We start from the raw sequence: 26,264 nt of genomic DNA on the forward strand, positions 1-26,264 counted from the left end.
CGAGGCTCCCTAGGCTTGTCGACGGACATCCTTGCAGAGCCAACATCGTTCTGCAGCTGCCCCGTCACAACATGGATGTGTAACCACTCTCTTTTGTTTGTACCCGTGAAATTAAAATCGTTGACGTTTAGTATTTTAACTCGTTTTAGTGCACGATCACATGGTGGACGCAAAACGCGAATATTGTCAACATCACAGTCGAACAGCAGACTGTCGAGCACAACTTCCGGTCGGAGTCCTGAACGAGCCGCCCAACTTGTGAACATGATCACGATGATATGAGTTCCGTTAATGTGATGAGACACGTCATCATAAAGTAAGACGTTGGATCAAAGTTGTGGAGTGACCGTGGAAGAACAGATCGCGACCATAGCTCTTCATTTCTATCGTAGCAATGGATCGTGTTCGTCCTCGCAATCCAACTCGGTCAAGATGGATGCAGGCGACCATGATTTTGATTTCAACCTCCGTTGCGGTGGCTCTAACAATGAACAAGTAAGCTTATACATGAGGTAGTAGAGACTCCATGGCTTATATAAGATAGATGCGGAAATTTCAATGATATAGTTAGCATGACTTTCTCCCCAATTTTTCTTGCTGTTTGTTTGTTTACAAATCCACATGTAGAGTAAATAAAAATACTGCTGAAAGGTAATGATGCATGTTTGTTTGTTTGAAATAAATAAAACGTTCCAGAGAAAGTTGCACTACGAGAATATATTTGTTCAGGCAAAGTGGTAGTTCGGCAGAGTGTGTGCTGTTCTGGCTTTCATTTGACATGTTATGTTTTATCGATTGCTTTATTTCAAACAAACATACATCATCATGTTTCAGCTATATTTTTATTTACACAACCTATGTGTTCATAAACAAACAAACAAACAAATAAACAATAAGAAACCATTAGAGACTGAGCCCTTTTGGGCAAACTTTGTTTGTGTTTCAGAAGTGTGTAAGCTGTATCAAAGTCAATATCTCTCTACTCTAACTTTTCAACATTCCTCTAGCAGCAGCATAGGGTAACTCTACAGTCCAGTATGCCAGTTATATGGTAATAAATACCTACAGTGTTGACACTGGCCCCCAGTCACTAGGCTTCTTATCTACAGCAGGTGGTAACCGGAGAAGTCGGCCAGTTGCGAACTCGGCCAGCGCCGGTGCCGACCAACTCGGCCAGTGGGAGAAGTCGGCCACTCGCAACAAAGCAATATGATTGCATACGTATTCTCTTCACAGTTGAATATGCCAAACAATTTTATCTTTTTACAACCATAGTTTTTGTTATTTTGTCGGTTTAATATTCAGAAAACAACTCGAAGTCAAAGAGCTCCCACGTCCACCCTGCAAAACATGTACGGTCTGCCTCAGTATTTCTGCAGATCGGACGCGTACCGTATTAAAGTTCAGGCAAACATTATGCCATTTCTTCAGTAAAATTCATGGCTTGCTATGACGAAGGCTGCAAAACTCGCTACCACGATCGCGATACACCGCCATCTTTAATTTTACCCAATGTGTGTATATCATACGTGCGTTGAACTGTGATCTGTGAAGTTTGCAAACATTACGCTCATCTTATGAATGACATTTAGATCGCTTTCGCATATAACTTTAGTGAGACTTCAAAAAAAGAAACACTATTATGGAGCATATATTCTAATTGGGTGCATACTGTACTGGCCGAGTTCGCCCACTGGCCGACTATTCCAACTGGCCGAGTTCGTAACTGGCCGACTTCTCCAACTGGCCGAGTTCGTAACTAGCCGACTTCTCTTGTATTCCAGCAGGTCCTGGCTGGCCAAGTGGCCCTTATCAGTGGAAGAATGAAAATAACAAATTTTAGTTTAGATATTTCTACATGTAAATATAATCAATTATCATGCAGTCAAATAACAAACTTTAACACCCTAGGAGCAAGGATATGGTTAAAGAGTTTTGATCTATACAGGGAGGCATCTTACAGATAAAATGAGAAATTATTGCAATTTATGTAATATTCAATGCAAAACAAAGAATCGCAGAATGTAAAGTGTATAGTTGGAAAAGGTTTAGATAGATTAAGGGATAGGCATACTACTGGTAAGTTGAAAATATGCATGTACCTCTTGAAACATTCATGTGCAGCCTGTTCAAGTTTGATTCCAACATCTCCGCCAAAACCTGCAGAGTTTTCTTACCATTTTATCTTTTTTCTGTCCAGACCAGTAAGCACCGGAAACTTTGAGCAGTACTACAATCAAATGGCGGCCAATTCAGGATATAAATTCCAGAAAGAGTATTACAGTGTAAGTGTGTGTAGAGATTGTGCTGTCGTTGCTCGTATTCACAATTACCAAAATGACCTTGTGAGGGCGCTGTGACAGCATCCCTCTGGAAATTCAATATGACAACATGTTATGGTTCCCTGTGTGTACCTTTGCAATATTTTATTGCAAATTAAAAATACAAATGTTGGAATCTTTCCAATTGAACTTTTAACCATATGAATTATGAAATAGGGCTGATTTGTAATTTGCCTTTAGACTTTATCATTTATACACAAAAAGATGTTAGTATATATCTCAAAATTTTCACCAGCCTTTGCAATACACTCTTTCAGGAATCAGGCAAGTGGTTCTCTATTATAACTGATGATCTTATTTAAATAATAGACATATTTCATGTCAAAATATCTGACTTAAATGTAGCTGCATGTAGTAAAATACAAAAGACTGGTGCATAAAGATGGTTTGTCTGAATTTCTGTCAGCAACAGCAAATGTCAGGTGTGTTGCTATATTTAGTAAAAAGCGCGTAATCCCGATCAGCGCTGAGGACTGCAAAAATGTGGTGAGATGTTGATAATGAGAGTGAAAGAGTGGAACCAAATCTTTGTTGAGTACTGTATTGGTAAATCGATGACAATAGGAATGTTGAAATAAACTCTTATCAACAAGATAACAGTTACAAAGTATGAAATTTCTTGCCTGTCAAAGGACACTATTTGAAATGATAATGAAATCCTTAATTGGTAGTTGTTCACCATGGACAGGTGTATATCCAACCTCTAACTTGGCTTTAAAGGTTCCTTTAATGTATAGAGACACCCAGATTAGAGAGGTGTCTGCAATAATAGGTTTCACCGTACATGTATAAATAGTGTCTGTACATTTCTGGAAAGTCACTGAATTTTAAAGCCGCTTGGAATGTCCTTGAAAATTGATGATCCATTCAGAATGTGAAAATGTAATGAGATGATCATTCTCAATGTGATATCGTTATAATGATGTGTTACAGGATGATATACTGAAAAGGTGATGTACTGAAAAAATAGAACCTTGGGAAAAATGGTATTTTGGACCTCAAAAGTCCTTGAAAATTACTGAAAAAGTGCTTTGAGTGTATGGACCTTGTATTTATTATTACTCTACAATACCACCAAAATATACAAATTATAACTTGTAGATATGTGATAGGCTAGTGAGTACATGGTTTCACGTATTGTGAAACTACAATGCATGAACCACAAATGGTGCAGAAAGCTGTAAATACATAATTTTGTAGTCTTTCATTCCAGCATTACTCTTTCACGAGTATTTTAGGTTTATTCTTCAATTGCAAAGTTTGCCTTTATAATTTTTTACCAGATCATGTGTTTATATGCCTTTCTACCGTATGATCTATTCTTGATGTGACCAGGACATATATGGTACGAGAGCACTCCTTCATTTGAGAGGAAGGGACTACCCTACCTCAAGCAGCTGATCTCCATTATCTTCTTGATAGTGTTGCGTGATGGCTGTGAATAATGAGTTTATAACTAGAGACCTTGTGGAACCAATCTGGCGATTGTCATCAAGATCTCATCATTTCTTGTAGGAGCTGGGACCTATTGGTGTTGCGCAGTCTACCAGTGCTGGCATGTCAGCCGATAACATCGTGAAAAACAGATATTCTGATGTTTTACCATGTAAGTTTGATACATTTTGATGAATTTCAAATTTCATGGAGTTTATGATGATTATTATCCTAATATTATATAGGGCTCAGCCCTTGGTGTCGGGCCAGGGGTTAAGATTGGCAATGTTATTTGTATTGATTCATGATAAAATATAATTAATTGTTACTTCATATACGTTTATATGACAACTATGCCCACTTTCCCTCTGATGAAAGCAGTTCACGTACGTACACGACGTCAAACCCTGCAGCAGTGCAGGTATAGATTTTCTGTAATGTGTAAAAATGTTGGACAAAAATTGGCAATTTTTACCATGATAACAGCCTATTGCGTTAAACAATGGACGTATTATGCAATCATTATCGTTGCAAGGGTAACCGCACTGCCCACCTTCCACTTGCAAGCTGAAAACTACTGCGTTCCGTCTAAAAACTGGCAATTTGTGTATCTAATTATTGACACAGGGGGCGTTTTTCTAAAATTCAATCCCAGCATTCTTTGCGTATGCACCCGTTCATGACCACGACAGTTTTTTTCCCTTTTTCTATTTTCTATGCGTGACATTAACGATATTTTGTATCAGCGACAAGGTAGATAATAACACTTACTGGCTGGAGATATATTTTATAAATGACATGTTATAAAATAACAATTTTCGCGTTTCGTATTTGTTTATTTACGAGTACTCAAAAAAACATGGCGGCGCCCATGAAAGTAGGGTACACTTCCGGTTACTTGCATAGTATATTATGAATATGCGCATGCGTAGTCAGTAAGCCGCTGGTGCGACTATTAATCAAGATAATGTGTTTTTCTATGTATATATGTAATGTACCTATTAAATTATGGGTGAATGAATATGTTTGACTTCAGTATGAGATGTGTTACTGAAATCGTATCCATTTTATAGATTCATTAGTAATGGAAACTCAAACACTAGATATTTCTTGTCAAAGTGATAATGATAATGATTTCTTTAAAATAGCAATATGTACAACGACATCGTGAACTCTGAGCAAGATGATATTTTGAAAAGAGTATGAGTATTTTACCCCCCAAAGTCCTAAAGATATCATCTTCTTCATTTTGCTTTTCTGTTTATCATTCTAAAGATTTACGACAGTCCATAAGTGGTTTTCAGAAAAAGCAATCACTTAATTAGCCACTCTCATAATTGGAAAAATGTGTGATGAATATTCATAAGTTCTGGTGACTGGTTATCTTAATTGTTCATAAACACATAAATAATTAATAAAAAAATTCAACTGCTCTACCTACTTGAGTTGTTTTGTATTACATCAAAAGAAGAACCGATTTATCATGTCTTTTGACAAAATTATATTTGAAATGAACTGAAAATATTTTAAAGCTCCATTAGCTAGCTGTATCCTTTTACATTTTGCTTACCAAACACTGCCATCCAAACTTTGTAGAGATGTATTTGATTCCCATTATTAAGACATGTTTTACTGTAAAATGTCACTATTTCAAATTCAATCCTTGGTGATGGATTTTGCCAAAGTCTCCGTGTACTCACTTGCAGTGGCCAAATGTGCCTTGCAAGTTAAAATATTATTTGGTAGTTCAAATCTCAGTTGCACGTTTAACGCCAATGTTTGAATACCCTATGCATTGTGGTAAAACTTGGCAGGCATTTTAACAAAAGTTTTGATTTCAAATCATCTAAAAAAATGTAAAAAAATACAGCAAATGTGACTTGAATATTTTGAATGAACAGACAGATTCTTAAATCATACTGACAAGGAAAAATGGTGTGACAGCTAGCTTATGGTAGAGTGCTTGTCTTGTTGATGATTTTTTTAAACAGAAGACACCTAGATTTTACACTAGGATTGCTGTGTCAAGGAGTGATATGATGATATTTTACAGGAAAGTTGAGTCTGGCTTTGTCTGGTTCTCTTTCTAACCCATCTCCAAATCAAATCTTTCTCTCACCAGATGATCACTCAAGAGTTAAGCTCAGGAAAACTGGTAAAAAAGGCATTGACTACATCAATGCTAATTTCATACCAGTAAGTGGAAACAATTTCATTGAGATAAGCTTGTAATTAGTATACAGGTGAAATTAACTTTGGGTAAAGTTTTGCACCTATCAATGTTTTACACTAGGGGAGGGGGATTTTGGGCCGAATACGGGGATTTGATGTTTTTTTCTGAGCCGTGTCAAATTCCCCACCCACAGGCTACAAATATATGTCAAATACCCAAGGGTGGGGGAAAATAGCTGCTACATGTATATAGTTTAGCATTTGATATCAGTGAAAATTCTAGACACAGTGTATATCTTGGTGATCAAATTCTTCTGTTGGCCTACACTCCCCACTTCCCAGTGGAAAAACATTGATAGGTGCAGAAATTAAAGAAAAAGCAGTGTATCTGATTATTTCAAGCTCACAAGATCCAACTATGAGTTAATTGATATGAAAACAACAGAAGTGGAGTTTTTGAACCATGATGGTGTTTATGTTTATTGCTCAGTACGATAATGCATGCATGTATTCAGTAAATGATTTAAGGTGGAAGATATTTCATAGATACCTTATTACAGGAACCATGGCCAAAACTTTTGAATTAAGTGATTGGGAAATGGGGAGGGGATGACACCGAAACTAATGAATTACATTCCTAATGTGTCAGCTTTTATGATTAATAATCCCTAAGCTGTTCAGGTAAATATGCATATTAACCCCCCAGCCTCTGAACAAACCTCAGAAAATGTCAGAAGTTCACTGGGGTCAAAGTTCGCCAGGTTTCTGTCAATATGGTAAATAAGATTATCAAAACATTCAAGTAAAATTAAGTAATTGGCATATTAATGACCCCAATATGACCTTTATAACCTGGCAGTTTTGCTGTAATATTCATCAGTTTGATTGAACAGTCCATGACAAGCAGGCAAATAAGCAAGTGTTATTTATTAAATTCTGTGTTGACTTTCTGCTGTAACTTATTTTCCAGCAATAATTTTTAAGTTTCCTGCAGGGAAATGTTGAATATTGAATACCTTCTTGAAAAGTGACAAAGTAAGGTCATATTAGGGTCATGAAAATGACTGATTAGAAATGACTTTGTTTACACAGGGCTACAACTCGCCAAGGGAGTACATAGCAACACAAGGCCCTCTGCCAACGACGAAGGAAGATTTCTGGAGATTGGTGTGGGAACAGAACTCCACAACTATTGTCATGGTAACTCAGTGCGTTGAAAAAGGAAGAGTAAGTTTACAAAAATGTAACCCTCACACCCCTATGGTGCATCATTTATGGAACAATCCCATTTGTTCTGGATGGTTTTCAGATCCAAAATGTCACAAATGTGTGGAGTTATGATAACTGAAAAGAAAGTGAGAGTGATATATTTAAATGATTTTATGTGGTTCACCTGTTCACCCCTAATTCCTTATAAACAGGTCCACTCTAACCATTGATAGCAGTGGGTTTGGGCTAAACCATGTTGGTGAAAGGGTGATACAGATTGTAATATAGTGACACAGGTTCAAAACATCCAACAAAATTCTGTGAACGATTACTAGCATGTCTGTCGTGGTCATTATAAGACGCTATACAAACAACTTCAATAACCCACACTGTTCTATAAATTGAACACATGGCTACGCTATCAGTGAACAGCCAGTTTCCAAAGATTTCAAAGACTCAATGACTATATGCATTCTTTTGTTGGTTAAGTCAATTAATCACTGTTGAAGTAAAACACAAATACCCAAAGTAGGTCAACAGATTGTAGTTGTATCCTTTTAAGTTGCCATTGTGTTATGCAAAGTTCTCAATCGTACCGATCAAATATCAAATATTTTTTTTTGTTTTCTCATCACTTGTTGTGAACAGCATGTGCTGAATGAGGATTTGTGAAAGTGCATCACAGATTTAACATGCGTAGGATTGATTGTAAATGCTATTTCAGCTCTCTATTTTACGGATGTTCATTGAAAACTTTCGGAAAGACTGAGAAATTTTACATGAAAGAATGATATTTAGAACCATTACTGTTTACAGGGAAAACTATGAAATCACATACTAAAGATCCCCACTTCAAACTATTGCAGTAAAAACAGGGACAAAGCAATATTTGTTTGTGTCTTATTCTTTTAGAAGTGGCAAATGTATGCACATTCGATGCCACATTTTATTAATAAATGTAAATACTGGCAAACACTTTTACTCGGAACTGTTACCACTACCGTAACACTTAGTTACTATCATCAGTCTTTGAACCGCTATAAATAAAAAGTCATGTTTTTAGTAAAGTAGCTATTGGCATGTAGTGTTTTGATTTCGTAGCTATCAAGAAGAAATTAAAATCAGATCATCAAATTAAAAGTAATATCTAGACATCAGATTTACTGCACACAACTTTTCAATTACAATCATTTCATCTTGCATAAATCAAATAAATCTCTCGATTTTCCTTCCAGGTCAAATCTGAACACTATTGGCCATTTGATTCCAAGCCAACTATGTTTGGTGACATCACAGTAACCATGACAACAGAGTCAGTCCTTCAAGAATGGACCGTACGAGATTTCTACCTTGAGAAGGCAAGCTTTGACTTTCTCTTATTTTGATGTGATAGTAATTATTAAAAAGAACTTGGTCACATGGACAATATACGGGTACATGTATCGTTGGTTATCTGCAAAACAGTCAAAATGCGACAAAGTGGTAAGAAAGAAGAACTATACTGTATTTTCCCACATTTATCGCAATGCTTACAACTCAACACATGTGGTCTTCATTAATTTAAAGTAATTAGTATTGTTAGTGCAGAATGCGCTCCGAGGACAGCACTTATGGAATTCATTAAGTTTGTGAAGTTAATAAAGTTTTCGGTGCCTTTTTTTATGAAAATTGAAAATTTAGCAACTTGCTAGACTAAGAGTCTTTATTTTGTCATTTCAGAATCATGAGAAGCATTCTGTCCGTCACTTCCAGTTTACAGCCTGGCCTGACCATGGCGTACCAGAGTCCTCCTCTTCTGTCCTTAGATTTGTCCGTACTGTGCGGGGTCAGCTCCCTAAGAAAAGTGGTCCAATTGTGGTACACTGTAGGTATGTCAAAAACTAATCTTTCTGTAATCTTAAAGGGCCAGTAATGCTAACTTTTGCTGATTTTTGCTCTGTTTCTTTTAATATCAGCCAGAGTTCTTGTTTTATTCCCAAAGCATGTTGGAATACACTGTATTCAGCTTGTCAACTCAGCCTGTACATGTGTAAACTGCACTGTTATTGTTGACAAGTAAATCCTAGTCCACAATAGAATTCAAATGTAAACAATAACAGTGCATTTTACATATGTAGACACTATGTACATTAGCTAAATAGTGGGGGTTTCAACGTGCTATGGGAGAGGAACAAAAACAAAAACAAAATTAAATTCTGAAACAATCATCAACAGTTAGTGTTACTGGCCATTAATTTTAAAGTGATGATGTCAATGACATTAAGATTTGCAGACATTATAATGGTTCTAACCACTGACTACATACATGTGAAGTAACTTACCCAGCCTCCAACCATTACATAACCATTATCATTGTCTTTTTCCTCACTATTATCCTAATCGTTGTCACCATCAATATCATCTTTGTTTTCATCATCATCATCAGCATCATCAAAATTATATCATTATTATAGACATCATCATCATCATCACCATCATCATCATCATCACCATCATCATCATCACCATCACATCATCATCATCATCATGATTATCTTCATCATTTGTATCATCATCATCATCATCATTAGAATCATAATCATCATCAGAATCATCATTATCATCGTTATCATCATTAGTATCATCATTGCCATCATGATCATATCATTCCTATCATCATTAGTATCATCATTGCCATCATGATCATCCCATCATGTTAAAATCATTACTTGTTGACCAGCATCAATGTATTTGAACACAAACATGTCCAGATGGAGTTTTTCGTATATGATTAATGACAATTGTCCGTTATTGTTGTCCAATGCATAATGTGCCTTCATTGTCCATTGTGATTTCCTTCATTTCAAAGTTGAGAAATGTATAATACCATCTCTGATATCAGGAAAACAATAATCTTATTCCATTCATGTTTTCAGTGCTGGTGTTGGAAGGTCTGGTACATTCATTACACTGGATGTATTGCTGCAACAGCTTGCTATGAAAGAAGATGATTCTATCGACATATTTGGAATTGTTGCCAACTTGAGACAAAACAGATGTTATATGGTACAAACAGATGTAAGTCTTTGGATTTCTAACTCTCTCTTTTTCGAGTGACTCCTTCATATTGCATTTTTCCATGAGTGTACGCAGATAGGATAGTTCTTTAAGTAGTAACATTACAAGGGATAGTAATTTGTTTTTCAGTATGTGGAGTAAACTGCAATAAACTTAAATCAGGGATGTAGAAAGTAGCCAGCAAAAATTTCCAGCCATCAGCTAAAATTTACCGGCTGTGAAAATTATTGATTTTGTATAAAATTAGGACGTTTTGCAGAAACTAAATTTGCTCACACACTATTTGTAACCGACTGTACTTCTGTAACCAAAATTTTCCACATCCATATAAATAACAACTTAGATAACCTGTTAATAAGGGGATAAGAAATTTTTAGAACAAATATGACTTCTGTGTTTTGGTTGTCAGTGTATTTTCCTTCTGTTTGGTAATCTTTCATTCAATTTTCTCATCATGGTGTGGCAAAAGAAACTAAATTATGTTTTTTTGTATCTGTTCAAAAATTTGAAGTTAAGGATGTGCGATCGGAAAAATATAAGCGTACTGCGCCGATTTCCGCGCAGAAATGTATCCATAGTAATCACGCGCGCATAGTGACGTTCCGAACGTTTTTGCGTTGTACAAAATCATGAAAATCTCGTCTGCAGGTAAAGGAAAATTGCGCCGAGAAAACTGTTCAGCATGCCCTCAAAACACGCTGGAAGGTACGAGAATTCAGCAAAGAGATAAAAAAATGCAACATGACCGTAGCCTGTACAGCGTAAATCAGAAGTGTGACGTCTGATTTGCTATTCGTGGTGTCGCTAGTAGACCTACCGTAGAATGGAAGAAGGGCCGTCGCATAGTCGATTTGAGTGAACTAGCCGAAAATCTTGACACTTGTGTCAGTTGCGGGCTTGCCTTTAAGATTGTCATCGTGTATTGGAGAAACGCCAAGTTCACGGCCTCGGCTCCTGGCTCCACGTAGTGTGTGACAACTTACTTAGCCTGCAGCGAAGTCAACCTAATCCCCACCGATAAGCGTCACGGCAATAAATATTACGTGATTTTTTGTATGCTGTATTAATATATAGACTCTAAAAGTAGAAGAACCTAAAAGTCTTTGCTTTTTTCTGTCATTTCCCTCTCATTAAGTTTAATGGTAGGCTTGAATCATGACCATGCCTGGACAGGGCCACTGCAGGTAGCCACGGCAGGTCAGCGGCATTTGAAGAGCGCCCTTGTTCGACGAACCCGGGAGAGCATGGTTTATCGCCAGAACCTGTAAATCCTAGTTAGTTTTTGCAAAATTGTGAAAAATCGAGCTCGGTGACCTACTAAACAAAATGTGATTTTGAAAAATTCACAAAAAGTGCTATTATTTGGCAAAGTTTGAGAAAATTGACATTAGTAGAAACTATCAATAATTAATAAATTACCCTCTCCCATTCCTAAAATTTGGGGCATATTTGTTGCAATTTTGGTTAAAAAATAAGTATGATGACTTTTTAACTCAATTTTTAGTCCCCATGGACACCGTCCGGGGGGACTTATAGGTTTGGTCATGTCCGTGCGTGCGTGTGTGCGTGCGTGCGTCCGTGCGTGCGTCAGTGCGTGCGTCCGTCCGTCCGTTCACGCAGATATCTCAGAGACGCCTGGAGCGATTTCATTCAAACTTGGTACAAGGATTATCACCTATGCCATACATATGCACGTCCATTTGTTTTACGATCCGATTCAAAATGGCCGTCTGGCAGCCATTTTGTTTCCTGTATTTGATGTCGGTGCGTATGTTCACACAAATTTCTCAGTGATGCCAGGAGCGATTCCATTCAAACTTGGTACATAGATTACTCTATATGTTATACATATGCAAATTGATTTTTGTTATGATCTGGTCTAAAATGGCTGCGTGGCGGCCATTTTGTTTCCTATATTTTACGACTGTGCGTTCGTTCACATAAATTTCTCAGCGATGCTGGGCGATTGCATTGAAAGTTGGTACCTATATTAATCCTTATCACATATATATGCATGCCGATTTTTGTAATGATTCGATCATAAATGGCTGTGTGACGGCCGTTTTCTTTCCTGTATTTGATATCCATCCACAGGGTCCCCAGGTATGATCCACAGGGGTTCCAGGATGAAATTAATATTAATGCTGTGTCTATGCATAGGGGCTCATGAATGCAGATATCTGAGATATTCCTGTGCCAATTCTTTTTAAACTTGGTACAAGGATACTACACTATGGCATACATATGCAGGTCTATTTATATTGGTGTGGCATGCATAATTAGGTCTAATTTGCATAATTCGAGATTAGAGCGCTGTTTCTGGTACAACTGTACCAAATTTGATGAAACTTTGTGCAGATGGTTTGAGTCCCCACGGACACCATCCGGGGGGACTTATAGGTTTGGTCATGTCCTTGTGTGGGTCCGTGCGTGCGTTCGTGCATGCGTGCATCCGTCCGTTCACGCAGATATCTCAGAGATGCAAGGAGTGATTTCATTCAAACTTGGTACAAGGATTACTTCATATGTCATACAGATGCATGTTGATTTGTTTTGTGATATGATCCAATATGGCTGCCGTATGGCCATTTTATTACGATTTTTTCATGTATAGAGCCATTACTCAGGCATGTTTCAACCGATTTTATTCAAAGTTGGTATAGGACATTGACCAATGACATAGATATGCACACCAATTTGTTTTGTGATACAATCCAATATGGCTGCCTTACAGCCATTTTGTTTCGATTTTTTCATGTACAGAACCATAACTCAGGCATATCTCAACCGATTTTATTCAAACTTGGTACAAGGACATTGACCTATGTCATACATATGCACGTCAATTTGTTTTGTGATACGATCCAATATGGCCGCTAGGCGGCCATTTTATTACGATTTTTTCATGTACAGAGCCATTACTCAGGCATGTTTCAACAGATTTTATTCAAAGTTGGTACAAGGACATTGACCTATATCATACATATGCACATTGATTTGTTTTGTGATACGATCCAATAAGGCCACCATGTGGCCATTTTATTACGATTTTTTCATGTCCTGAACTACAGCTCAGACATGTATCAAGCGAATTTATTCAAAAGTATTTTTATCACAGACCTAATGAAGAGGACTCTATCCTCTCTGAGGACCTGTAATCAAAGTACCCCTTAACAAGTGGGGACTGTGTCATCAACAATGACTTGTAATGTAAGTAAAATCTTCGACGAGTAGCTAGATTTATAATTCTTTTTTATTCTTTACAGTGTAAACGTGAAAAATGTAATCATGATATAAATATGAAAATGATGACCTGTTTTATTGACTTTTAATGATTTTGCGAAAAACCGTGAATTTTTAATGTCATTTTGTAAAAAAACAAGCTCGGTGACCCCGTGTTTTTTTCCCAGTTTTGGACTATTCACATATGTAGGTATTCAAAAATCCCCATTTGAAAAAATTGACATTACTTTTACTTTTTCCGATCGTACATCCTTAAGTTAAAGTGTGTAATGGGTTAGAAAAATAAAATTAGCAAAGTCTAATTGCATTTATTTGACAATTTTCAGGTAGGATATACACATGGGCTAACCATTGTAGTAAAGGGGTTAGGCATACAAATGAGTAAACTATGATACACATGAATTCTTACATGATTCTGACATACATATTGCTCACACACTATTTGTAACCGACTTATCCCCTTATTAACAGGTTATCTAAGTTGTTATTTATATGGATGTGGAACTTTTGGTTACAGAAGTACAGTCGGTTACAAATAGGTGTGAGCAAATGTGTATGTCGACTCATTGTAAGAATTCATGTGTATCATAGATTACTCATTTGTATGCCTAACCCCTTCACCACAATGGTTTGGCCCAAACCCATTGTAATCAATGGTGGGTGTGGACCTGCTTACGGGAATTAGGGGTGAACAGGTTTACTGTGATAATTGTGATCAGTATTTTTTTCTCTTAACAGACACAGTATGTTTTCATTCATCGTGCCATCCTTGATATTCTACAAGGACGTGTCAGTGATAAAGACTGGCTGTTGACGCCATCTGTATCAACCCTCAAATCAGGTAAGCTTTTATCATACGTCCCAGAACAGTGGAATTTAAAGGTATACAGTCACCTGTAATCTAAATATGCCTATATATGATCAAAGGGGTGTTCCTTGGTATTCAAAATGCCCATGTGAGGGGGCTGTTTTAAAAAAGCAGCCACCCGCTTAAAATCAGTGATTGTTAGATTTTCTCTTTCCATGGTAACTGTGACAAAATTGGAACACGTGACAGTATACCTTTAATGTGCACTGAACAGCACCATACAGAACACATCATTCCATAACTCTGATCATTTCCTGGTATTTCAGACACCGTGCCTGTAGCAAGGGCCTTTGCCATTGACTTTTGTTAGTTTTAAGTCTCAACATGTAGTTTACAGACTTTCATAAGTGCCAGCCTTATTGTGCCTATACTAATTTTTAAAACGAAAAAGAAAATCATGTGAAAGTGCATGAAAATAGTCCATTTCTAGCTTCAGTTATAAATATAAACTGTGTAGTAATCACAAAGAATATCCAAATGACGTCAGTGCTACGCATAATGCTTTACTGTGTATTTAATAACACAGAATACCACAACATGTATCTTATGTGTACTTTGCAGTATTTTCGTAATGAAGCTCATGATATTTCTGATTAAGCAATAAACCACCTCAACAACAGGTATACCGTGAGATTTTTACCAGTTCATGACACAAATGTCGTGGACTAGTCAAAATAAAGTGGTACACTGGTTGCTGAAGTGGCTTAGCTATAATATCACAACAGTGTATTTTAGTTGTCGTGTGAATCATTGAAAAGGGATTTTTTTAAACTGAGAGCTTACAAATAATATATCAACTGTGCTATATTGAAAATATAGCTCTGTTATTTTCACTTTTCAACCAATCAGATCGCAGTATTTCCAATATCAACGTACTGCTATGATATAATATTCAATACATAATGATATAGTAAGCTTTCTTTTCATCACAAATCGTCTGAGATATTATAGCAGGTGGTATTTCACAATTTTGCTGATTGAAATTCAAGTATTCATGGATATAATTCTCATGTTGAACGAACTGGAACAATTATACTCTATACATAAGCTTTTTATTAAGCCTTTTGCTTTGCAAATTAGTAAACAACAATGTTTGGCACCAATGAAATCAGACCAGCTCACTTCATAACCACACAACTTGATTAAAATAGAGCAAATTCCTTATGATAATAAATAGAGTGAATTCCTAATATCATCATAGTTCCATCATAAATGTACAAAATAATTATTTGTTGTTGATAATGATAGACTAACTGCCATGTCACATTTCCAGCATTAATATTGAATATTTGTTTTAAATTTTGACAGAATTTCAGGCAATTTTGATTTCAAAAATGACAAATTTAGGTGTATGATTCTGTAGATGTTGTGATGAGAACAGTAAAAATCATCCTTCACATGATATGACCACAAGCTGCAGGAAGAAAGACAGACAGGCACACAGTGTGTCTAAATGTCAGTCTGCAGCTGCAAGTGGTATAAGACCATTGCTAGATATTTTGTAACAAACCTACAATCACAAGTAGTGCAAAAACTATTGATATATTAAAACTATACTGTGTGTATCTCTGGATGCCTTCAACAGATCATTTCAGATTAAAGACATTCTACCATGAAAATTTGCACCAAAAATGTGACATTTTGAAAATCCTGCACAATAAAATCTAAAAAGAGAAGCATATGATGTCACAAGCATTTTATCCAAGATGCTCTAGCAGACAAAAGCATACTGTATCGATTATCCTTTTTTTTTCTTTCTGTCAGATTCTAGGAAGATCAACAGGATTGATGGCAACTCTGAACATGCAAACAACAGGAATGCTGAACTTTGACCTCTGACCTTTGTCTCATTGCCAAATGTTAAAAGTTATCAAAAGTTATCGCACATTGACATTCTGTGTCTTTTTACACTCATTTTTTTATTGCTAAAATTGAAGCTAAGTGTTTCTCAGGTTTATCAAATATGAACACCAGAATTAAGTACTTCAAAACAGAAGCCATGTTTGTAAATGAATGATGGGCAAACTTTGGGTCAAAGGTGAAGATATTGAAGCCAAATCATGTTGCATATGATTCTTCAATGTTTGGCACTGAAATGTTGACCTGTTTATTTCAGTGGTGTTGACACAGTGCATACGACAGGGTCATTTGGTATCAATGGTCACTTTGGCTTGAGTGAATTTACAAGACACAAATCTGTGGATACATTTTGGGTTTTTGGGGGTGTGGAGGGATGGGGGGTTGCTCTAGCTATGGACTCTCTAGCTGTATGCCTAATCCTGACTCAAATGGGTCCCTAGGTTACTAGTAATAAATTCATAACGCAGTCAGTGTTCACTGGTTTGCAAACTTCCCATCACCATCTGGTTGTTCCCTTTCAGCCTCGTACCAGACAAATTTACTGTAATTTTTGCATATAATTTTTTTTTTCATCTATTTAAGTTGAATACTTCTTCTGTAAACTCACTTCCCTGACCACTCATCTTAAAAAAATTTTGAAGACCCTCATTGATAGACTTTAAGATCCATCAGTGAGGGACAAGAATACTGTACACTCCTATCAAATGCTGAATTTTCTTAATAATGATATAAATTTGTGCAAAGTGTATTAGCAGAAAACGTGCATGGTGTCACAGATATTTTCTGTCATATTCTGTCTTTATGTCAGAAAAGTGTCATATCAAGGAAAAAACATTTCTATTACGTGTATCTTTATGTGCATCACAATTGTGACACTATTTTAAGCTCTAAGTGAGAGTTCAGTGATATATTTGGGAAAATATAAAGTACATTAAGGGAGCTGTCATTATTTATGGCCTGGGGGTGTCAGAGAAATGTGAGGGGGGGAGTTCACTCAAAATGTTAAAAAACTTTAAAGGGGGTGTTGCTCAAAATATAGAGAGAGAGAAGAGGGTTACTCAATTTTTTGTGTGAAATGAATTGAAACACCTCAGATTGCACCATTGCACACATCAATTTCTCAAAATTTTCAGTGCAAGAGGGCTTAACCCCCCTCTAGTGCTCTCCCCTTTGGGTGTTCTAACAGTTTTTTCTTAGTAAAAAACAAACTTTTAACACACCTCAGATTGAATCATTGCATACATCAATTTGTCAAAATTTTCCATGCAAGATGAGGGACAGCCCCCTCTGACACTTTCCCCGTCAGCCTCTTGCGTGTTCTCACCTCTGTGCTTTCAATTTCTGCCCAGTCAGATATCCTAGTTAAAACCCTGTCATGATACCTATCCAAATTGAACAATACTGTATGATTTGCTACTGGTTATAGCATGAACTTTTACATCTGTATTTTGTTGTCACTTTGAATTTCATCAGGGTACATCAGGATTTGAAAGGGCTTCACTATTGCTGTATTTGTGTAAATGTTACAAAATTTTAATACACGTATTGGTATTTAACTTTTCTGAGGGGGGGGGGGCAGTCAACATTGCTGAGTTAGGGGGGTTACTCAAATTCATCATGGTGTGGGGGGGTGGGTACTCAAAATTTGTGTTTCTTATGAAATTCCTCCGACCCCCCCCCCCCTCCCAAGGCCGTAAATAATGACGGCTCTCCAAAATAATTATAGTGAACATATATTGTATAGTATATTGTGATATTGAAGCAGAATTTTATTTTTTTCTATTGAGATATTCAAAATAATGCAAATTAAATAAAAAAGTTTTAATAAATTTCTATACTGGTGTGTATGTTTTCTTCACAGTTTTAAATATCGCCATTAGCATTCAAGTTTGCAACAAAATTCTTCTTTTGAAGGATTGAAGAATGAACGTGGCCCTGATATTGCCGTGTGCAGATATATCTGTATCAGTGAGGTCAAAGGTCATTAACCGGCAGAGCGTTTCCATCCGCACGCTGAGGGCGCGCTAGTTAATACTGTCTTTTCAAAAAAAGTCAAAGGAAAAAGCCCTGCCTTAATACTTGTTGAATTATTTCAGTGACAAGTTCAAGTTTATGACCAAAGACTTGCACAACTGAAAGATATATGTGAAAAGTTTCTCTTACTATTTGAATAAAGGGAATATGCACGTGAGTGGCAAAACTTTTTGCATTTCTTCGACCTAGTCTAAAGTAGGATGTACCCGCACTCGTAATTTATACAAGCACAGACATTTCAATTTGAGGTAAGATAAGTGACTCAACCAATAATTGGCATACATTCTCCCATGACGATATTTGATTGTCACGGTCAAGAATCTTTACCAGTGCGTGCTGTCATACGCAACGTTCTTCCGTGATCACTTTTGACAGTCATGCATGATCACCTTTTAGTCATTTTGACATCAAGCCATGGTTTCATTTTATAAGTCGCTGACATCGATCATTCAGGTTCAAAATAAATCGTTCCTCGACAGCTAGAGCACTGACATGAAATAGCACGGCCGTAGATCATGCATAGATACTTCTGCCCGTTGAAGAAAATGTCAAGCCTTGTGATGCTGCTCGTTTTTCCAATATAAAAATCACACTTGCCACTATCGAGACTATTTTTAGGATAATCGCATGGCGATGAAAGGTAAAAAAGTGACGTGAACTTTGTATTCGATTATATAAAAGGTTTTATGGTTGCACGAAAATGATCGGGTATCGAGAACGGTGATAATTTTTCTGTGCTGCAAGTTGTAACAAGTTGAAACAAACTGACGAAACCATGGTGTTAGCTGTAGACATTACTTGTTTTTTTGCTGATGTGGGTTGAGGTGACTTTGTCATGTAAAACCGATGTTGTTCATTGAAACGCTACATGTAAAACGCTATTGTACAATTACGTCACGTTATCAAAGGCTGATAAAGCGATATCTTTATAAAAGATAAACAATACACATTAATTAGTTAATTAAGTACTGTTATGCACAATCACAAGGACGTTTTGGAGCCTGTGTAACCGCAAAACGTAATGGCCCCGCGATAAATTCTATGCATTTCAATAACAGACAATTTTTAATCAGTTTTTATTCCTCGTGTGTTATCAATTAAGTACAAACCTTACACAGACAGTCGAATCCGTAATACTTTACCGTTTGCGTCACGAATCCAAAAGACCAACATCGTTGCGATTTCGCAGAAATAGAGATACCGCGCGACGTCGGTTTCATCACGTCATGCCAGGAAATACTGGAAATAGCTGACAACTGACGGTATGACAACCCCGGGTGAGAACACGAAAGTAGCAAACGTCAATGAAAGTTTTACGTAATTTCAAAGAACCTGGAAAAATCCCAAAACTAAGCCTGGCGTAATATTACATTACGCTATTTCATAACTCTGACTTTTCGAAAGTTCAGCTTTCAAATAGAATTGAAAGGATTGCAATGTGAGTTTAGCGTATAAACTTTTGATGTCTTGTCGGGGAGTGAAATACACTATGCAAAGTGAACAGCGAACATACATACGCTTACATACATACATACATACATACATACATACATACATACAGATAAGGTGATCATTGTACAAAAGGTAGTATGATTTTATTTGCATGTACGTCAAACCTTGTTTCTATTGATAGCGATACAATGGCAAGCGTAAATATTCCTTAATAATGAAACGTTTCAACACAACACAACGCGATGAATTTCAATTTGTGCTGAAATCCTAGCGTGTATTTTGTGATCTGAACAACCAGACAATGTTTGATTTGTCATTACTCACAATTATTGCCAATTAATTTTAAAGGACAAGTGAACGAATACGGAGCTCGGGTGGATTCTGAAAGTCGAATAATTTATTACTACAGCGGTTACGTCAATGACTAGATTAATTGCCGTGACATTTGTAGATCCTGTTCCAGTTTGACACTCTAGACGATCGATGAACTTAAAAAAACTGCAACACAGCAACCTGCACTGCTTTTCGTTCTTTTATGAAGTGTGCATCGCCATATATAAATTGTCCTTCCGCTAAAACTCAATTCGAAAAACATATAGTTTTCACTCTCTTTTGTAATGTACGTATACGTAAGGCACCATGCATTTTCTTCCCTCAAAGTAACCGTTCTGTGTTGATATTGCTCAAATGGAGTTTTCTCCTGCCTTCTGTTTATCACTGTCCCTCATGTCGATCTCAGTCAGAGTTTACCGCTCTGTCCTGTCTGGCAGTACTCTTCTCACATATAGTAATGTTCACAAAAAATAATTCACAATGAAATTTTAATCTCTCTCTCTCTCTCTCTCTCTCTCTCTCTCTCTCTCTCTCTCTCTCTCTCTCTCTCTCTCTGGTAAAGCAACACTGGCGTGGTGTCGCGTTCTTGTGCAAGAGACATCTGTTTCTCCGTTGCATCTAAGGGTAATAGGTAGTAGGTGATTGGGCTCCCGTCAGTTGGATGAGGGCACAGAGAAAGCGCTCAAATAAATAAATAAATAAATAAATAAATAAATGATTACAGTTATCTGGCATCACAGCGATCGGAGCAAGGTGAAGATTTACAGCAAAGGTAGAATGCACCTCGGGGATAGATATTCGGACTCTCAAATTTTTACAATTCGTTTCTGGTCTACCACTTGTGGGGGCTCATTTTAAAGCTCTTTGGGCAAAGAAACTTTCCACCGTCATAGTTTTGTGATAATAGAATTTTTTAAAAATTTCCAAATATCGGTAAATGTTGCGTTATTTGTTCCTTTAGAACAACTTTGCCCTGACCCCTGATTTTCATTCTCGATTCGGTAAGAGAATTCTTAAAGTTTCAGCAAATAAAGTTTGAGCAAAAGTTTCAGTCTTTCACTTTCGAGGCGCATACTACCTTAAAGAAATTTACACCATCAAAGAGTTTGTAAACTTCTAACAAGAGAAAAAACATTCCGATGGGAACTTGGATACCAAATCACTGGAGAAAGCGACAACACTAGAAGAAAAAAAACTAGAAGAGGTTCTCATTATATAGACAGACGAAAAGACAAACATACACTTAGAAATAAGATAACCGAAATTTTGCAACCGCACAACAAGAGCTTTTTAACTGTTGAGGTACAAAGCAGATAATTGGACTGCATGGCCAAGTTTGAGAAAACAGAACAATATAGACCGTAGACAGTCAAGAACAATACTGACAACTGGAGAACAGGAAATTTACATGTTCAAAATAGCTACAACTGTGTTTAACTTCCGCTGTGGCTTTTGCGGTCTACCACAATACTTAGTACAATGAAACAATCTATTAATTCGCAACAAAACTTGGCGGAAGTACCAAATTACTTGTATAAACCCTATTGACACAATAAAGTGAAACCAAAGTCAATTGGAATATAACGTACCAATTCAAACCGACCGACTAATCTCCAAAAAGGTTGCGTTCAAAGTTATTTTAGACGATACCATGGCTATACAAGTGTGAGAGAAGTTTATATCCAAGTCTACTTTGCCATGTATATGGTGTAAAAAGAATTAGCATATCTGAAGTTAGCAGATCTACTACGCTCACCAATGTCGTTGTAGCGTGGCGTGCATTAAAGCCCCATAGATAGCTACAATGTGTAATAAACCGATCTCAAAATATCTTCAGTTTTCCTGCAGAACGTTTTCTTTGAATAAGACCTTTAAAGACTGAAAAGTGCGTAACACTGTCATAAGTGTAGAAAGTGGCATGTAAATTCAAACATTTTAAAGATTCCCCGCCATTTTCAAAAACTAACCATGTGGTAGAGAAAATAAAGATTACACCAACAAAATGTTGGCCATCGTGTGTTGTGCATTCAAGTAAATGGCAGTATGTTTGTTTCTTGGATGATCACGATGGTATGTGCAGGAAATACTGCAATGTTTGTACTTTTCCGTGGGGGCGTCATTTGTCAGCGAGCAGTGATACTTTAAACATGCCTTCAGTTAGCATATTTACACTTACCAACTTTGGTTAGAAAACGAAATCATGAAAATAATGCATTAAATTCGCAACTATTGGGGCTTTAACGCGCCAGCAAAATAAAGTAATGATGTCAAATTAAGACATTTATATCATTACATGTTGAAAACATGCATGGATATTATTTGTTGATAAATATCAGGGTTGATAGAACAAAACTGATTTTAATGTATGTTATGGCAATATGGTATAGAGAGAAATACAAGAAAACGTATGTGTTATATGTTTTATATAGTAAATGATGAATATTAATATCAAAAGTTATGCTTCTGAATTCTCCCGTTGCTCTGAGGGATACTTCCACAAATTGGCATTGGCCCCTTTTTTTCCTATATTATGTAAATAAGATTGGAGCACCGCATGTATAGGTGTCGTGGTAGCTCGATGCAAGCGATTAATTTCTTTGAAACCACAATCTGCTGGCACTTGTTGTCTCTGATCTGCGGCCGAACTCGATAAATGAAAGAGGTAAAAGAGTTAAAGATGTTTAAAAAGAAACAAAATTGATGAAAACAGAATGAGCATAAAGGAAAAAAACCCAAAAAAATCAACCAAAAAGACCCATCAAAATCAAAAAAGTTCCAGACACGAAAGGGCATATATCCTGTCACGAATTTGGATGATATGTTTCGTTATGTCGGATATGCATCCTGGCCTTCAACATAAAGGTCTACGGTGTCGCCTACGTGCAAATGTCTGCACGTTGTCGAAAGTGCCGAATCCAGCCAGACAATATCGCGATGCTCCCGGGTTTTGACCAACTTGACACTTTCTCCGAATCATTTGGCAACTCTATAATTACATTGGCAACGGAAATAATAGATGCTTGTCTGATTGGAATTTTTTTTTTGATTCACAACGCAAGTGTAAAGTATTTGAAATTAGGGGATATATTTCTCGCATGGCCGCTGTAGACGGAGACTATGATAACGGAGAGAGCCGTATATGCCCAATGTGGCATTCACAAGCCGACGATAACCTCAGTTTAAGGTCGACATGGCTTCACAAATGTGATTCTTTCCATTAACAGGAAAAGGGTGACGTTGCTTGTTTATATTTATCGTCAAGATTTGTGAAGGAAAAACAACACATAGTCTTAAATATGTGTATGTCCGTGTAAAGAAGTGACGGAAAATGTTAACTTAAATCCGTAACTAATAAGCTTAATATGAGGAAATTTTCCGGGATCATTTTTCCTCGCAGCTTCATTCGTGGAAAAAGAGTCCTTTTCACGTTTGAAAGTCCAAGAATTATTACAGCCATATTTTACACGGAAATTTTTGGAAACTCTGCTTGTAATCACACCACATTCAAACTGTTCTCCATAAACAACATTAAACTGCGCAAAATCGTTGACATAGGGTAAGTCTTATAATATATTGGCCCTATTATTTTTTAACGTTTTATTTTGTGAGTTCGGGAAAAAACGGCATATCCGAACAGTTGCATTTTCAGCAGCCATTTATCAGTACAAATTTATAAATTAATTAACACATTTTATTACATTCAAAAACGCTAAGTAAACGCAAGGTATGTGTCGACCTTAATTTACCCCGCGATTCATTGCGAATTCTTACAAACAGTACCTGCGCATATTTTGCCTGCGGTTTGAACTTTTCGTAGTCTCACATTACGTGATCTCGTGTTTTGCGAGACCATTGGAAACTCGTGTAATATGGCGATGGTCGCTGGACCTCAAAGGAAGTGAACTCGCAAACTGCTCGTAAGTATTTCCTTTCTTTTGACGTACCCCGCCAAGTTCCTGTGGTTGGGACTTTCTTAGGTTTGTTTTGTACATTAGACACTGACATAAAATGCAAGATCGGTGGTTTTTCTGTGCAAGGTCACGGCAATTTTCGTCATTCAATTCAGTGTCAGTCAGTTCGTACATTGCTCACAACATACACCGCATATATAGTCGAGTCGAGGACACGGCACTGTATCTCTGTTCGTCGCCACGCTCAGGTCAACTTGTTCATCCTATATTGGCATATTTGGCCGACATCAGTGAAACGAGCTTCAAACTCTAGAAGGGGTGTCCTCAATAAATGTCTCGAAAGACAGACGTGCGAGCGAAAGCTTCAGGTCACGAATATGCTCAAGGTCACAATGTGTTTATGCATGCTAAGTTCGTCTGACGTTGATTTTATTATGGGCTGCTCAGACAGTCGCATTAAAAAAAACACCCGCCACTGCGCGCGTTCTTGTTTGGTTTCCACAATAATGGTGATTTTCGACGGAAATTGTCCCGTTTGTTCGATTCACCACGATTTGAAGACCGTCGCTAAGGAATTTAGTGCAAATCGGGGTGTTCTTTTGGCCTGATTGGCGTTGGTAAAGCGAAAAGACGGCGAGCTTTTAGTGTCAACATTCTATCGTTTGTTAGCACCGCCGTGCTAATGAACGATAGGTCAAACCGCCTCCATGAATGCGCGCTGTAGGACAACAACAGTCGCCATTGCTACGAGTCCTGGCGATAATAATGGCGGGTTTATCACCTACTCGCTCTTCGAGCGTAATTTTCACAGCGCTCCGGCTCAAACTGTAAATACCCCATGAAAAATTATGCGTTTCTTTGAAGAAAATTGCGCTCCCTGTCCAAGGTGCGGGAGTTTTTAGATACCAGACAGCTACTCCGCCCTACGGGAGGCGCAACGAGCAAAGTTTCCAGAATCTCTAGAGGGTTTAATAATGTTTCGGAATGTACTAGTCGTTTTAGTCGAAGGGCAACATAGGGCTGGCAGGCTTTATGTAGTTGTATTGTTGTTGTTCTGGAGAATTTCACAACATAATTTTATGGCCAGCATAAATTTGGTAATTTCGTACACAGGGCATTGCTATGATTGTGTGTGTCACCTTTTTTGCGACAGTCACAATCCTAAAGATAACGACCGTTTATTATGTCAAACATGACTTTTTACCACGATATCTGAAAATATTTTTTTGTTCGATGAATTCTCCCATGCTTTGCACACCAGCAAAAATATCATTGATTTGAGAGTGACGACAAACAGCTCTGTTGTTAGGCATATGTACAGAATATGTAGAATTTAGAGCAGGTGTCCTGAAGTGAGAAATATTAAACAATTTTTGTGATATTGCCTTTGTGTTTTTGAAATGGAAAACTAAGTGCAGACAGAATAGCCTTTCATAAAGTAAATTCAGGTGTGGTTTGAAAATTCTAGTATGTATATTGTATATTGTAGTATATTAGTTAATGTTCTTTCTTTTGCATATACATAGCGTATACATATTCTTAAGTATAAAAAATAAATAACAAAAACAAATTGATGCCCTTTCTATGGAGCCTGGTAGAAGCTTCTTTAAATAGATTTTCGCTGGAGATTTTCAATGCTGGAGCTCCTCAAATCGACCCATAGGGGAAGGTAACCCCCCAGACTATCAAGTTATGAACTGAACCGGTTTGAAAATCAACCATCTGCAGGTGTAAGTATTGTTTTCAGGGCAGAGCACTGTAGGTAGGTGATGAATAACTGTTTGTAAAGGATTATTTACATGGCTAAGGAAAGGAAGGCCACCTGCAGATCAAAGAACAACAAAGATTATTATTTCTTATGAAAGGAATAAAATATCGGTGTATAACTTTCACTTTACGTAATGTAGAAGTGTTCTTTACATGGGGGTTGCTCTGGTCCATATATAGATTTCGTGCAACCTGGCGTCAAAGCTTCCCAAAAAGCTTGAGGGAAGATAAAGATTGATGAACAGGTGTACATGGAATATTTAGAATTTATGTGTTTTGACATTGCTCGAATGCATGTAAGCTGATTTTTGTAGCTTTAGTGAACGTCCATTTGCTTAGTCAAATATTAAATCGTTTGACATTTTCAAGATGATTTTTGTCTTGAAGGGCTGCTTAGATGAGTTGATGCTAACACCACTGTTCCAGTACATTGTGATTGTGAAAAGACGCCAATACAAAGTTTGTGCATTATGCAAAAGTGTGGTATTTAAGTTGCACTAAGTATGCTAGCATATTGAACTTGACAAGTTGAGCTGTTTTACTAACACACATGTGGACACAGTAGTGCCACCATGAAAAAAG

The 26,264-nt window shown here is 37.1% G+C and overlaps 2 protein-coding genes across 2 annotated transcripts in view; both read left to right on the forward strand.

Annotated features, from left to right (window-relative positions):
- The first annotated feature begins 4 nt into the window (after positions 1-4).
- LOC139117434 (receptor-type tyrosine-protein phosphatase O-like) lies at positions 5-18,020 on the forward strand. Its single transcript, XM_070680549.1, has 10 exons — positions 5-495; positions 2,201-2,285; positions 3,858-3,948; positions 5,899-5,972; positions 7,041-7,175; positions 8,393-8,515; positions 8,877-9,025; positions 10,073-10,214; positions 14,196-14,298; positions 16,090-18,020. The coding sequence occupies exons 1-10, from the start codon at positions 395-397 to the stop codon at positions 16,155-16,157; spliced, it is 1,071 nt and encodes a 356-aa protein (XP_070536650.1). The 5' UTR covers positions 5-394; the 3' UTR covers positions 16,158-18,020.
- A 5,772-nt stretch (positions 18,021-23,792) lies between these two features.
- LOC139117390 (oxysterols receptor LXR-alpha-like) overlaps positions 23,793-26,264 on the forward strand; it is a 71,381-nt gene continuing 68,909 nt past the window's right edge. The window contains exon 1 of the mRNA XM_070680483.1: positions 23,793-23,921. The gene's annotated coding sequence lies outside the window, so the exon portion shown is untranslated. The remainder of the gene's footprint in view (positions 23,922-26,264) is intronic.

The sequence above is a fragment of the Ptychodera flava genome, chromosome 2 (genome assembly GCF_041260155.1).
Source record: "Ptychodera flava strain L36383 chromosome 2, AS_Pfla_20210202, whole genome shotgun sequence".
In the NCBI taxonomy this organism is placed as follows: domain Eukaryota; kingdom Metazoa; phylum Hemichordata; class Enteropneusta; family Ptychoderidae; genus Ptychodera; species Ptychodera flava.